General features: G+C 39.1%; 1 protein-coding gene across 4 annotated transcripts; it reads left to right on the top strand.

Moving 5' to 3' along the window:
- Positions 1-232: 232 nt before the first annotated feature.
- LOC100251996 (uncharacterized) lies at positions 233-15,277 on the top strand. 4 transcript variants are annotated; one of them, XM_010648222.2, is made up of 6 exons: positions 233-468; positions 539-661; positions 11,799-12,050; positions 12,430-12,573; positions 12,902-13,633; positions 14,923-15,277. In XM_010648222.2, the coding sequence occupies exons 2-6, from the start codon at positions 548-550 to the stop codon at positions 15,160-15,162; spliced, it is 1,482 nt and encodes a 493-aa protein (XP_010646524.1). In that variant the 5' UTR covers positions 233-468; positions 539-547; the 3' UTR covers positions 15,163-15,277. The 4 variants fall into 4 exon arrangements, with proteins under 4 accessions (XP_010646524.1, XP_010646516.1, XP_010646519.1 ...); XM_010648214.2 differs by having other exon boundaries at positions 14,548-15,277; XM_010648217.2 differs by having other exon boundaries at positions 245-661; positions 14,548-15,277.
- Positions 15,278-15,403: the final 126 nt, after the last annotated feature.

Here is a 15,403-nt window from a genome sequence, read left to right as displayed (position 1 = left end):
CCTTAATATATATATACTTATTTATCTTCTAAAGGTTTATCAAGTTGACGGAGAAAACCAAATATATCAATTCATTTTACTAATAAACTTTAAGCCAAAATAAATAAATAAATAATAAATAAAACTTCCACATTATAACCCAAAAAATGACATCTGTCAAGCCTAACCTAATACTCTGTCCCTCGTCACACCCAATCACCACCGTTCCAATCCTCTGATAACGTTACGTGGACATTCCTAAAAGGCATTGAAAGAGAGAGTAGGGAGGGAGAAAACTTTCAGAGAGTTTAGAGAGAGAAAGTAGAGAGACGGGCATGTAAGAGAAAAATTAGAGAAAGAGAGCTTAGAGAGAGAAAGGCATCTCAGATGGTGTTTACTGTATATATTTTCAGTACTAATCGATGTGGGATGGTGTGAATTCAGCGAAAACAACTTGAATCATTCTAGAAAAACCGAATCAAAAGATCGGTGAGAGTCTCGAGGACGCTGTTAACTTTCCTTCATTTTCTCTTACCAATCACCCATTTTTCTTTCTCAGAAGCAAACGATGTCGAGGAGGAGGTCTACAACGAGTCTGGACAGAGCAGTCGTCGACGTTTGGCAGCGGGAGGTCGGCGGGCTCCCCAACAGAAGCTTCGCGCATCGCCTCGCCGCTTCTAAGGTATTCTTTCTCGAAAACCCAATTCTCCCTCTGTTTATTTGTTTGTTTGTTTCTTTTTTCTTTTTGGGTCCGGGAGGTGGGAGTTGTGGTGTGGTTTCTTGGTTTTAAGATCGGTGCATTCTGATTCCCGCAATATGGAAAACCTAATTCATGGTTTGGTTTTCTGATAGCGAATTTTGTTCGGTGGTGTTGTGTGTTATTAATCCGGTTATTGTGTTGGGAGGAGGAATGATCTTGTTTGTTGATTATGTTTGTGATCTGTTAGTTGGGTTCTGTTTGGTTCGTTCCTGGGAAAAATATGAGGGGAAAGAAGGGAAAAGCTTCTTTGAGTATTTTTCCCATGCCTTTTGTTATTTTCCCGGGGAGTTGGTAGAAGTTGTAATCAATTTGGACATTGAGTAATTTTGCTTTTGTGAATTATTGGAGTTTGCTTTCTGTTTGGTAGATGAGAAAAGAATAATCTATGGTTTAATTCTTTTTTTTTTTTTTTCACTAAACTTTCTTGGTAAGAATGGAGTTTTGTTTGGAGAAGTAGTTGAATCTATTGCTTTCTGCATTGACACATGCTTCTCCATATTAGTGTGTTCTATCTTCATCACGTGGAGCTACTAAACTTTTTCTTTGTTTGTGCCTTGATATGCTTTTTTTAATTTAGCATCTTTGCAACTTAATGTGCAAATGACATCTTATTTATGCTTGGAGCAATACCATCAGACCAAGCTGCGATTCACGTGGGATATATGGACTGCCAGCTTCCTCTGGTATCATTCTTTTGATGATGAGGAATCCACCCTGACAGGGAGACATTAATCCCAACTGCCATTATAGCAAACCCCGGTTGATATGGGCCCATCTGTTTACCCTATACTAATAGACCAGGGAGGCTCAAATGCAGGACCTTTGGTTCATTGCCAAGGGGCACTACCGCTGAGCTACACTTTGGGGGCAGCTTCCTCTGCTATCATTTTCATCTGATGGGATTGTTTCAGCCCAGTTGCCATCATTCAATGTACCCTTGAAGCCATTTCAGTTTCAATTGCTTATTAGTAAGTATATGAACCTAGTGCCCCATATTTAACGGTTTTACTGGAAAGATTATGAAAGTCAGGCACATTAAGACTCTTGGTATTTAGTGTACAGGGTGCTCCAGAGCTTCATAGTGGCATGTAACCTCTGATTTAGCCTTGTAATGTGAAAGAATCTGTGAATATGAAATTCACCATGATTCTTTTTATTTTTTATTCTTTCATAGGTAATCTTTGTTTTCTTTCTTTATTTTTTGATAGGTAAATAAGCAGAATATATTAAAAGCGCTTGCAAAAAGGCGCAACAAAGTACACACGGAGTATACAGATATAGCCCCAAAGGCAATCAAGAAAAGAAAAGAGAAAGATTAAAACCCACCTTCCCACCAACACCTAGCTCCCACGAGGGTTGGAAACCCCCTAGTGAAATTCCAAAAAGAGAAAGAAAAAAACCCCTACCCTTTATTGTTACATGGAACTGAAACTAGAACCTCCTCTATGGGCATATTATTCTTCTTCTGCATTGATGCTTGTAATTCACGGCAATAGTTTGGCATTGCAACTCTCTCTCTCTCTCTCTCTCTCTCTCTCTCTCATCCTGCCCTCAGTGTTTACACATGTATATTGTATTATGTGTATTTGTGTACATATTGGCCTTTTGGTCCTTGTTATTTCATTAATCTTCTAGCTAATGCTTTTGTTTTTGCCTTTTTTTTTAATCCAAAAGTACTAGGCTGAAACCCGAGTAAGGGAGATGGTTTGTGCCTTTAATTGTTCTCATTACATTATTTATTTTTTCCAATATTGCTTTACGTTGCATGCTTGCATATGCCAATCTGATCTTGAACAGTTGTACTTGTAATATTATAACATAGATGTTATAGGTTTTACTTAGATTGCCTAGGCAACAAGCATAATTTTTGCCTGCTCATTAGTTGTTTTGATGACTCATGAGTGGGCATCGTTTCTTATGAAGTGTTATGGTTATGGTTATGGTTATCAAGAATCTTTCGGCTTCATATTCTCAAGGTAGTGATTGTGCCAAATTGTTTACTTTCTGGTCCTTCATTTGAATGATAGTAAGGTTAAGCTTGAGATCCCTTGACTCTTATGCAAATTTGTTTGAACTGAAAGCATAAGGAGCTGTGGCTATTTTTTATGTCATTCATTAGTGATTCAGCTATTTTCCAAAAAAGAAAAAAAAAAAGAAAAAGAATGTGGCGCAGTTATCAATTGAGAAAAAAATTCCACTTTCTCTGACTTGACATTTATAGAACTAACTTCATACAAGTTTGTGCTCAAATTTTACCTCACTTGCTTTCTGAAATAGAAAATATTTTTTTCCTTACATGCTGTGAGGATGAGAATTGGGAAACTGGTGCTAAAATGTGTTTTTTTAGTGTTGTCCTTGAAATTTTACTTATTTGTAAACAAAGACACTTTGATGCAGCACACAATCATCATTAGTTTTTATTTTTAGCTTCCTACATCATTAGTTTCTATTTTAGATTAGTTTACATTTCCATTAGTTTCTATTTTTAGTTTCCTACACCATTAGTTTCTATTTTAGATTAGTTTCTATTTCCTACATCATTAGTTTCTATTTTAGGTTAGTTTCTATTTTCTACATTATTAGTTTCTATTGTAGGTTCATCATTAGTTTCCTATTTCTTTCCTAGTTTTCCTAGTTTCCAATTGCCTTGGTTTCCTATTTCTAGTTTCCTATTTCAGTTATTTCCTTTATTTTTGCATTACAAACATTATTTAAAGGCTCGTTGTAATTGTTAGAGAGGAGTTCAATATATTAGAATTATTCTCTAATTTTCAGATCCTATTGTGATCTATGTGTTGGTTCTTGAGTGTTTTTTTGTTTTGTTTTGAAACAAACCTTCTGCTGCATAAAAATTGGTATCAGAGCAAGGAATGGCTAACGACGGTTCTAGTGGAAAACAAACCATCGATAACGAACGATGGTTCAAAAAAATCGAGCAACGACTTGACGGGATCGACGAGACTCTTCGCAACCTCATGCAGATGGTGGTTATGTTGACTATCGAAGGGAAACATGAACCCATGGAGTGACAACCAAACCAACGTGGCGACTGGCAAGAGGGCAACTACGACAACCGACGTTGGCCATAGATCAGGTTGGAAATCGATGGCAAAGGCGCGATTCACACGAGTCCAACCGCAAATCGCGATTTTCACGAGCCCTATTTGTTACGAGTGTATGAGGGTCGAAATTGGGGAGCTCCTAGGCGTCGTGATGACGACAACCTCCAATGAGGGGTTTTTGATGAACAAGATGAGTTTTGTCCACCTTTTCGAGATGGTGATGATTTTCGACTTCCACAGCAAAGGAATATTCAACAAAGGCAGCAACAAAGGTTGGATTGTTCATCTGGAGAAGATGATTTTCGTTTCAATTATCGGGCTAACAATTAGGGTCAAAATAACTAAGAATTTAGGATGAAAATGGATTTACCAAGCTTTGATTGTCGACTACACATTGAAGATTTTCTCGATTAGGTCCATACTGTCGAAAACTTTTTCGACTATTTGAATATTTCATAATAAAATCAAGTAAAGCTCGTGGCATATAAGTTGAAAGGCGGAACTTCTGCATGGTGGGAACAACTTCAATATAATCATCAACGACAAGGAAAACAATGTGTTTGTACTTGGCCCAAGATCAAACGGTTATTACAAAGGCGATTTCTCCCTTCGGATTATGAACAATTTTTATATCAACAATATCAAAATTGTCGGCGAGCCAACTGGATTATGAACGAATACATGGAGGAATTTTATCGATTAAATGCTCGAGTTAATTTGTTTGAGACGGAGGATCGATTAATAGCTTGTTATATTAGGGGCCTAAAACCGGCCATTCAAAATTGACTGGCTCTTCAAGGGGTTTGGACCATGATAGATGCAATTAATTTGGCAATGAAAGTGGAAAGTCAAATCAATAGGTCCACAGTGGTCACTCAGGGTAACTTTCGTCGACCAACCCAAGAAGCTTCTCATGCTCCAAATGGGTCAACAACTTCAGGCAGCAATGATAACAACAATAAAGATGCCCCTTCACGATCAGAGGAAGCCTTAAAAGGCTTTCCTTAGGCAAGACCCAGTTGGAAGTGGGTCGGGCCTGTCTTTTCGAAGGAGGGGAGAATTTCCTCTCTTCTCCTAGAGAAGCTCTTCACGATTGGTGCCCTAGCTTTCCGTCCACGGCGATGGGTCCTCCCCAAGGCCTTGACCCTTGTGCATCATTTCCGATGCCTTCGGAGTTGAACGCAAATCCTCTAGCAGGCATCGCTCTCTTAGAAGAAGTTCTCAGATTCCAAGGTATGCTCTCTTCGTCTCGTTCTTCTTGAGGGGAAGGCCTTCTTCTTCTTCTACTCCTTTCTGGGTGTCGGATTCTTCTGCTTTGGGCAAAGATTGCAGAGGGACAACATTGTTTCTGAAGCATTGGGGAGGATCCCTTGAGTGGGAAGAGGGTGTGCTAGAGGTAAGGGCCGACATTGTAAAGGGGCCTTCATCTATGGTTCTGCAAGATGGGTCAGAGGTGGTTTTCCCTGAGAATGCTTCCTCCGAAGAGGATCCGCCCTTTGACAAGGAGCTTTCCAATTTCTAAGATTTCAGTAGATTTCTAGGAATGCTGGTTGAGGGATTTGAAGAAAAAATTATTTTGCTGCTAAAGAAGTTGAAGAAGATGACTGGTGGGGGGACCCTCTGTAAAAAGAGAAAGAAGAAAGTGGTGTCTGCATCACGCTCTGAAAAGAAACTTAAGAGACTGGATTGTACGGTTAGCTATGGAGAGCCTACGCTTGCGAATAGAAGGAGTGGCAGGAACAAATGGGAAATGATCCTTGTGGATTGATGAAGATCAAAATCCTCTCTTGGAATGTTAAGGGCTCAAGGACAAGGAGAAAAGGAGGATGATTAGCTCGGTAGTTAGAGCCCAGAAGGCATATTTAGTTTGTTTTCAAGAAACAAAGGTGCAGGAGATGTCGTTAAAGGTGGTGAAAAGCTTGGGCGTTGGAAGGTTTATGGACTGGGGTGCAATTCATGCTGGGGGTGCCTCAGGGGGCATTCTATTTTTTTGGGACAATAAGGTTCTAGAGCTCTTGGAGCTAGAGCGCGGAGGTTTTACCATCTCAGGTCGCTTTAGGAATGTGGAAGATGGCTTTGTTTGGGTGTTCACTAGTGTCTATGGACTAGTCTTATCAAGGGAAAAAAAGGAGTTTTGGGAAGAATTGGGTACTATTAAAGGCTTGTGGGATGATCCCTAGTGTGTGGGGGGGATTTCAATTCCATTAGATTCTAGGGGAAATGAGGAATGGGCTTAGTCTGACAGTAGAGATGAGAAGGTTCTCTGAGGTCATCGAGGAGTTGAGTCTAAAGGATCCGCCCTCTTCCGGTGGTTAGTTCACGTGGTATGGTGGTCCTAATTCTCAAGCAGCTTCAAGGTTGGATCACTTTCTAATCTCTAATGAGTGGGAGGATCATTTTTTGGGTGTCTTTCAATGTGCTCTCCCTAGAATAGTCTTTGATCACTGTCCCATTTCCTTGGAGGGCAGGGAGGTTAAAAAAGGCAAGACTCCTTTCCGCTTTGAGAATATGTGGCTTTTGTCGGATGGGTTCAAAGAACTAATAAAAGTGTGGTGGACAGGGTACTCGGTTGCAGGGTCTAACAACCATTGCCTTGCTGAAAAGTTGAAAGCTCTCAAAAGGGATCTAAGAAGATGGAATAAAGAAGTTTTTGGTAATGTCTCTGCTAGAAAATCTGAGGCCTTTTCTCGAATTCAGTTTTAGGATTCAAAGGAGAGTGTTAGTCCCTTGTCTTTTAAGGAAGTAGAGACTCAAACGGGGGATTTGGAGGAGTACAAGAATTGTGTTTTAATGGAAGAAACTTTCTGGAGGCAAAAATCAAGGGAAATCTGGTTAAAGGAGGGTGATAAGAATACCAAATTTTTTCATAAGATGGCCAACGCCAAGGCGAGAAAAAACTTTTTATCCAAGGTGAATATTAATGGGGACACTCTTACTAGTGAGGAAGATATCAAGTTTGGGGTGTGTAGGGCTTATAGGACTTTGTTATCAGAAACTGAGGACTAGAGACCAGGAATTGGGGATTTACAATTTCGTGTTCTGGGGACAGAAAGGTCCAGAAGTTTAGAGGAGCCTTTCTTAGATAAAAGAAGTGTTCGAAGCCCTGTGCAGCTTCTCCAGAGATACCTGGTCCGGATGGCTTCACCATGGCATTTTGGCATTTTTCCTGGGATTTTACCAAAGTTGAGATTATGACATTTTTTGGTGATTTTTTCCGCCTTGGCACTATCCAAAGGAGTCTAAACTCCATTTTTCTTGTTCTGATCCCAAAAAAAGGGGATGCGGAAGAGTTGAAAGATTTCAGACCAATAAGTTTGGTTGGGAGCCTTTACAAATCACTCGCCAGTCTTGGCAAATTGATGACGATGAATCTTCAAGATATATATCAAGAGAGAGAATTAGTATTAGTTGTAATTAAAGTAGAATTAATATTACTTAGAATTAAATTAGGATTAATATTTGTTGGAGTCTAATTAGGATTAGCTAGTTGAGTTATAATATAATTAGAATTTGAGTCATGATAGGTTATTAGAGTCCTAATAAACTTTGGATGTTATAATTAGAATTAGAATCATAATAGGTTATTAGATTCCTAGTAGACTTTAATTTCTTAGAGAAGCCTATAAATAGGCTAATCAGTGTAAATCAAAGGAATGAATTTGATGAATAATATTATACTTTCTTTCATTGCAAGGTTGCAACCCTCAATGGTGAGACTCCATTGATTTTCTTCTAGGTGAGACTCCTAAAAGGCCTTAGTGAGATTCTAAGGTTTTCCATCTTTTCTTCATTGTTTCTTCTTTCTCTCTATTTCTCATCTTATAATTTTCTCTACCATAAAATTTATTCCTTATTCCTCTCCTTACACCCTAAAAATAAAACCCTAGCCCACCTACCCTTGAGTGTAGGCAACCCTCTTAGGGTTGTCCTACATCACAAATAGGCTGAAACTAGTTGTTGGGGAGGTGGTTTCAAAGTACTAACATGCCTTCATTCAGAATAGGCAGATTCTGGATGCTGTGCTCATTGCAAATGAGGCTGTAGACTTTAGGTTGAAGGATAATCTCTCGGGTCTCCTTCTAAAATTGGACATTGAGAAGGCGTTTGATCATGTCAACTGGGACTGCCTTCTGTCAGTTATGTCCAAGATGGGGTTTGGGCAGAGGTGGATTAATTGGATTGGATGGTGCATCTTCACAGCTAATTTCTCAATTTTAATTAATGAATCCCCTTCAGACTTTTTTCGCAGCACTAGGGGTTTGAGACAAGGTGATCCGTTATCCCCTTATCTCTTCTTATTAGTCATGGAGATTCTCAGCCAGTTGCTCTTCAGAGCCAAAAGCGGGGGTTTCATTGAGGGGTTTAAGGTGGGAAGCAGTAGTGGAATAGGAAGGGATCTACGCCATCTTCTGTTTGCTGATGATACCCCTTTATTCTGCAAGGCTAATAGTGAGCAATTGCGTTACTTGAGTTGGGTCTTCTTATGGTTTGAGGCGATTTCTAGGTTAAAAGTGAACAGGGATAAAAGTGAGGCTATCCCTGTAAGAAGGGTTGATTCTTTGGAGAATATCGTTTTGATATTGGGGTGAAAGATTGGGAAGCTCCCTTCTTCTTACTTGGGCCTACCCTTGGATGCTCCTTTCTAATCCTCAAGGGTGTGGGACGTAGTGGAAGAGAGATTCAGAAAGTGTTTGTCCTTGTGGAAGCGACAATATCTTTCTAAAGGGAGGATGCTTACCTTGATAAAGAGCACTCTTTCAAGTCTCTCAATTTACTTTATGTCTCTTTTTGTCATTTCGCGGAAAGTGTGTACAAGATTTGAAAATATCCCAAGAGACTTCTTGTGGGGCGGTGGCGCCTTAGAGAAAAAGATGCAGTTGGTGAATTGGAGTGCGGTTTGTGTTGATATGAGACAAGGAGACTTAGGTATTCACAGTCTTGTGGCCCTAAATAAAGCTTTGCTTGGGAAGTGGAGCTGGAAATTTGTTGTAGAGAGGGATTCTTTGTGGAAACAAGTCATCATAGACAAATTTGGGGTAGAGGAAGGAGATTGGTGTTCGAGAGAAGTGAAGGGAGCCTATGGTGTGGGAGTGTGGAAAGCTATTAGAAAAGATTGGGAAAACATTCACTCTAGATCCTGTTTTGTCGTAGGGAATGGGAGGAAGGTCAAATTTTGGAAGGATTTGTGGTGTGAGGACCAAATTTTGAAAGATGCTTTCCCTAACTTGTTTTGATTGGTGGTCAACAAGGATCAGTGGGTGTTTGATGCTTGGGAGGAGGATAGAGAGGTGGGAAGTTGGAATCCTTTGTTTTCAAGACACTTTAACGATTGGGAAATGGAAGAGGTGGAAGGCTTGCTCCGGAAACTCCATCCTTCGGTTTTGAATAGAGATGCGGAGGATGTCTTGAGTTGGAAGTATAGCAAGAACGACTCCTTTTCTGTTAGATCTCTCTACTGTTCCCTCACAAAAGCCTCTAATGACCCTTTTCCTTGGAGTATTATTTGGAGATCTTGGGCTCCCATGAGGGTAAGCTTTTTTGCTTGGGAAGCGTCTTGGAACAGAATCTTGACCATTGAGCAGCTCAAAAGAAGGGATTGGAATATGCCAAATAGGTGTTACTTGTGTAAAGTGGAAGAGGAAACCAGTGACCACTTGATCCTTTTCTGTAAGAAGGCTTCAATGCTTTGGAGCTTGCTTTTCAATCTTTTTGATGTGCAGTGGGTCCTGCATTCCTCAATCAAAAGGAATTTGATAGGTTGGCATGGTGCTTTTGTGAGTAAGAGAAAGGAAAAGGCTTGGAGGGCTGCCCCCCTTTGTTTAATGTGGACTTTATGGAAGGAAAGAAATGAAAGAGTGTTCAATGACACTGAACGATCCAACCAAGTTTTAAAACTTTTTTTTTTGTACACTTTTGTGAATTGGGGTAGGGTGTATTTAGAGGATCATTCTTTGTCCTTGATTGATTTTATAGAGTGGCTTTTGTCTAGATAGGTGAAAGGTTTTCTTTTTTCTTTTTGCCTAGTTTCTTGGGCATTGCTTGTATACTTCATGTGTACTCTTTTTGCCTTTTCTAGGCTTTTCTAATACAATCTCTTATTTACCTATAAAAAAAAAAAGATGCCCCTTCAACTCAAAATTTGACACAGAATCGAAGTGAAACTTCAACCCCTGTTCGATCTAATACTCCAGGCTGAAACTGGCAACAACAACGAATCAATAATGACCCTTATGCACGTCGAAATCTAGGGAACTGTTTCCGGTGCAACCAGCCAGGCCATCTTTCAAATAATTGCCCAAATAGACAATTTGTTAACTTTTTAGAAGAAGATGGCAGCGAAGAGGAACGGGTTCTTGAAGAAGATATCTATGAGGGTGTTGAGTTTGCAGAAGGAGATGTGGGAGAAGAAGTGACATGCATTGTCCAACGACTTTTGCTTACCCTAAAAAAGTCAGACGACTCTCAACGACATAAAATATTCCGGACTCAATGCACTATTCGTAATAAAGTGTGCAACGTGATAATTGACAGTGGAAGTAGCGAGAATTTTGTTTCCAAGGCTTTGGTGAAAGCACTAAATTTGAAGACTAAGGAACACCCTTCTTCGTACAAGATTGCATGGATTAACAAAGGCATGAAAGTTCAAGTGCTAGAAGTTTGCAAAATTCCTTTGTCAATTGGAAAGTATTACAAAGATGAGATCGTATGTGACGTGCTGGATATGGACGCTTGTTATATTTTATTAGGGAGGTCGTGGCACTATGATGTTGATGTCACTTATAAGGGTCAAGATAATACTTTTGTTTTTTGGTGGTTTGACAAGAAGATTGTTTTGATGCCACAGTCTCAATCGTCAGAAAACAATTCGGTTACTAAGAAAGATAAGCCGTTATTCACCAACATAGCGAGCCTAGATTTCTTTAAGCAAGTCAAGGAGCCGCACACATGTCCTCTAGATGAGTTTTCTTTGCAATCACAAAACTTGAGGACGAGTTTTCTTCAAGTGGAGGGGATTGAACACAATCATCATTAGTTTCTATTTTTAGCCTCTTACATCATTAGTTTCTATTTCCTACATTATTAGTTTCTATTGTAGGTTCAACATTAGTTTCCTATTTCTTTTCTAGTTTTCCTAGTTTCCAATTATCTTGGTTTCCTATTTCTAGTTTCTTATTTTAGTTGTTTCCTTGATTTTTTCATTATAAACATTATTTAAAGGCTCGTTGTAATTGTTAGAGAGGATTTCAATATATTTTTTCAGAATTATTCTCTAATTTTTAGATCCTATTGTGATCTATTTGTTGGTTCTTGAGTGTTTTTCTGTTTCGTTTTGAAACAAACCTTCCATTGCACCACACTTCTTTTTGTCAGACATATTTGCAGGCGCCATAGTTTGTCTTAAGATTTAGTTCCATATGTTACTGTGCTTTATAATTTCTTTTCCCAAATGTTTACCTGAGATGAAATATTAACTTCATACAAGTTTGTGCTCAAATCATACCCCACCGCTTTGTGAAATAGTGAATGTTTTTTCCCCTACTTGCTGTGAGGAGAAGAATTGGGAAAGTGGTGCTAAAAAGTGTCTTTTTAGCCTTGTCCTTGAAATCTTACTTATTTTTGTAAACAAAGACACTTATTTTTGTCTGACATATTTGCAGGTGTCATAGTTTGTCTTAAGATTTAGTTCCATATGTTACTGTGTTTTATAATTTCTTTCCCAAATGTTTACCCAAAATACAAATATTTCTCTAACAACCCTATTTTGGTTTATGGGTCGGACAATAATTTGTACATACAAAGAAACAACTTATTGAGAAAGTAGGGGAAAGATAGAAAGGACTCTTTGGAATCTTGATTTCTTCATCCTATGCCTCTGCAGAAGGTCTTTTATGGCAGTATGGTCAGCCCTGTGAAAAGCATTATTTTTTTTTGGTGTGCTGAAATTCCATGTGAAACTACCTAGAAAGATGTATTTAGATGGTTCTTTTCTGTTTCAGGATCTTGTGCTTCAATTTGATATCTATAGGAAGCTGGAAAAGCACAGAGGTTGTGTGAACACAGTAAGCTTCAATGCAGATGGTGAAATTCTTGTGTCAGGCTCTGATGACAGGCGGATTATACTATGGGATTGGGAATCTGGGCATGTCAAACTTTCATTTGAATCTGGTCATATTAACAATGTTTTCCAAGCAAAGTTCATGCCTTACACAGATGATCGAAGCATTGTTACTTGCGCAGCAGATGGCCAGGTAATTCCTGTGTTTAAAAGTGGAATGCTTTTCTGGGGAGAGCATGATGTGGAGCATCCTTATTTCATTAGGAGTTGGTACCTAATTCATGACTGGCATTTTTTTTAACCCCTCTATGTATCTGCTTCAGTGTCATGAATCAAAGACGGGAAGGAATGTTATCTCACATGACTTGATGAAATTAAAGATCTTTTTGTGAGATTGAATGATATTCATTTTTTTTTTTTTGTGATAGATAGATTGAATGATATTCATGTCATGCATAGTTTATGTATGCCTTTTATTAAAGAAATCTTTACACCTTGTCTTACTCTTGCTTTCAAGATCTATGATGTGGATTTAATGTCTATTTTTAATTGGAGCCCTTGCTTAACTATAGGTGAGGCGTGCTCAGATTCTAGAAAGTGGGCGGGTTGAGACTACTTTGCTAGCCAAACATCAGGGACGAGCTCATAAGTTGGCCATTGAGCCTGGGAGCCCTTACATATTTTACACTTGTGGTGAAGATGGATTGGTTCAGCATGTGAGTTATAATAGCTTCAAGTTATTAATTCTGTAATTTTTCTCTGTCAAAGAATCTAAGTAAACTTGGTTAAATTGAACTTTTGTTCATAGCAGATAATATAGTAAATTATTGATGGGGCTCATATTTTTGTTGAGTTTCACTTTGGAGGCTCATCAGATTGGACATCAGGTTTTATGTACAGAATTGATTATTCATCTTGTTTCATGGTTTTCTTTCTTTTTTTCTTCTTTTTTCATGTTATCTGACACATCTGATAGTTCTCTTTATATTTTGATCACCATGTTTTGGAGCATTCATCCATGTGATAATGTCTGTATTCTTACAGATTGACCTGAGATCTAGGGCAGCTACAGAACTTTTGACATGCCATCAAATTGAAGAAAGGAGGAGGGGATTGCGGGCCGTTGTCCAACTAAATGCGATTGCAATAGATCCAAGGAATTCAAATCTGTTTGCTGTTGCAGGGTCAGATGAATATGCTCGACTTTATGATATCCGCAAATATAAGTGGGATGGATCTACTGATTTTGATCAACCCATAGACTTCTTTTGCCCTTCACATTTGATTGGTAATCCATATGTGGGAATAACAGGCCTGTCCTTCTCAGACCAGAGAGAGCTTCTTGTGTCCTACAATGATGAGTTCATCTATCTTTTCACAAAGGATATCGGATTGGGACCTGACCCTATTCCAGCTTCTCCAGCTTCTTTGGGCAGTGGTGCAGATCATCCCTTGGAAGCATCAACTATGGATACTGATGACAATGTTTCTCCCCAAGTCTACAAGGGGCACAAAAATTGTAAGACAGTGAAGGGTGTAGGCTTCTTTGGGCCTAAATGTGAGTATGTGGTGAGTGGGTCAGACTGTGGCCGCATATTCATTTGGAAGAAGAGTGGGGAGCTCATTCGTGTAATGGAAGCTGATCAGCATGTGGTCAACTGTATCGAGTCTCATCCTCATGCTACAGTGCTTGCCAGCAGTGGAATTGAGAAAGACATCAAGATATGGACTCCGAAGGCTACTGAGAAAGCTATCCTGCCTAAAACAATTGAACGGGTATGCTTTGTCATTTTAAGGTTAATATTTGTTAGAGACTACCTACACATATACACACATATATACTTGATAGGCAAAGAACACCTCAAGATATTGTCGATATATTTGATCTTGAGGCCTTACCCAGAAATTTTAGATCTTGAATTAGTAAATGAAACTTGAGATTTTTAGTATGCTCATGCGTCTGCACATATTTGACTGAGAAAAATACGATGGAAACAACCTAATAAATACCATCTGGTCCTAGAATATCTTGACAAAATCATGGTTTGATTTAACACTTTGGTAATTTTTCTAGACCCAATTTGTTTGTGTTTAAATGAGCACAGTTGTTGGGTCCTCATGCTAACCAAGGTCAATTTTTGGGTGATATACACTATTGAATGAATGATAGGTGATCCATTCTGGTGGTGTGGGGAGAAGGGATATTCTCTGGGGGCTTTTTATTGGTGGCAGTCATGTTCTAACCCTAATCCTAATTTGGAATGGGTGACTTAAACATGCGGGTCCAAGATCCTACTATGGTTCTGAGGCGGTTAGCATTAAACTATTAGTAATTTTGACTGGCTTGCTAGAAAAATAAAGTTTGTTTTTTAGCACGTCCTTGTACTTTCCATGAATCAGGTTGTGCCATTGTCTGGCATTCTTAGATTCTTATGTGCCTTTGTCCCACCCACCCTATTCCGCGTGTGCAAAAATCAGTAAATAAATAAATAAAAATATAGAGGACACAATTGAGTCACTTGCTACTCCTTAGTAGTAGCTTTCTGGATGTCTGATTATTCATGTTGTTGTCCCATTCTTTGGTGCCCTCCCCCCCAAACCTCGAATGTTGTTTTTGTGATGTTTATAGATAGGTCTATGTAGGCAGCAGAGGAAATTCTAATTTCTCTGCTGTTACATGTTTGGAGAAGGTTATGACACCAGCTAGATTTCATCGTTACTTTGCCTTTGACGATGATAACAATTATTTCTATGGCGATGATGATGATGATGACGACGATGATAATGATAATGATGATGATGATGATGATGATGATGATGACGATGATGACGACGACGACGACGACGATGCTGAAGATGGTGATGATGAGGAGGAGGACGACGACAATGGTGATGATGATGATGATGATGATTACAATGACAACATTGATGATGATGATGGTGGTGGTGGTGGTGGTGGCATTGATGATGTTGGTGATGACCATGACGATGATGGGGATGATGATTTTGTTGGTGATTTTTGTGATGCTATTGATGATTTGTGATTTTTCACTTTCTGTTTCCAGAAACCAAAGGCAATGGACAGGATGTACCGCTTGGCTTCGCCCCAGGACCTGATGATACAGCTATTTTCATTGCAAAGGCAACTAAGGACAACTCGGGAGGAGCACGGTGCTGCAAGCTTGGCTGAGAACTTGGTCGGAGATCAGGAACTTTTCGATCTCATAATGACATTTAATGCCAACAGTGATGTTTCCTCTGATGATGGAGATACATCCAGCAGTGCTGAAGATCCATGTAGCTGAATGACGTTGAGGTGACCTTTCTCCCAATAAAAATGATGGTAATTGTCTATAATGTAGGGATTAAATTCAACCTGTTTGGAGTGGGGGATCTTGCTATACAAGTTACTTTGATTCATGATTTTTCTTCTTGTTTCTATTTTTTCCCTTATTTATGTTTTAATTATTTTGGTAAGTTATGGTTAAATCTTCTTGCCATTTCCACTTGTACATATGATGAGATGATGTCCCTGGCTGATACAAT

Source organism: Vitis vinifera, chromosome 3 (genome assembly GCF_030704535.1).
Source record: "Vitis vinifera cultivar Pinot Noir 40024 chromosome 3, ASM3070453v1".
Classification (NCBI taxonomy): Eukaryota; Viridiplantae; Streptophyta; class Magnoliopsida; order Vitales; family Vitaceae; genus Vitis; species Vitis vinifera.
This window is presented reverse-complemented; position numbering and strand designations above follow the sequence as displayed.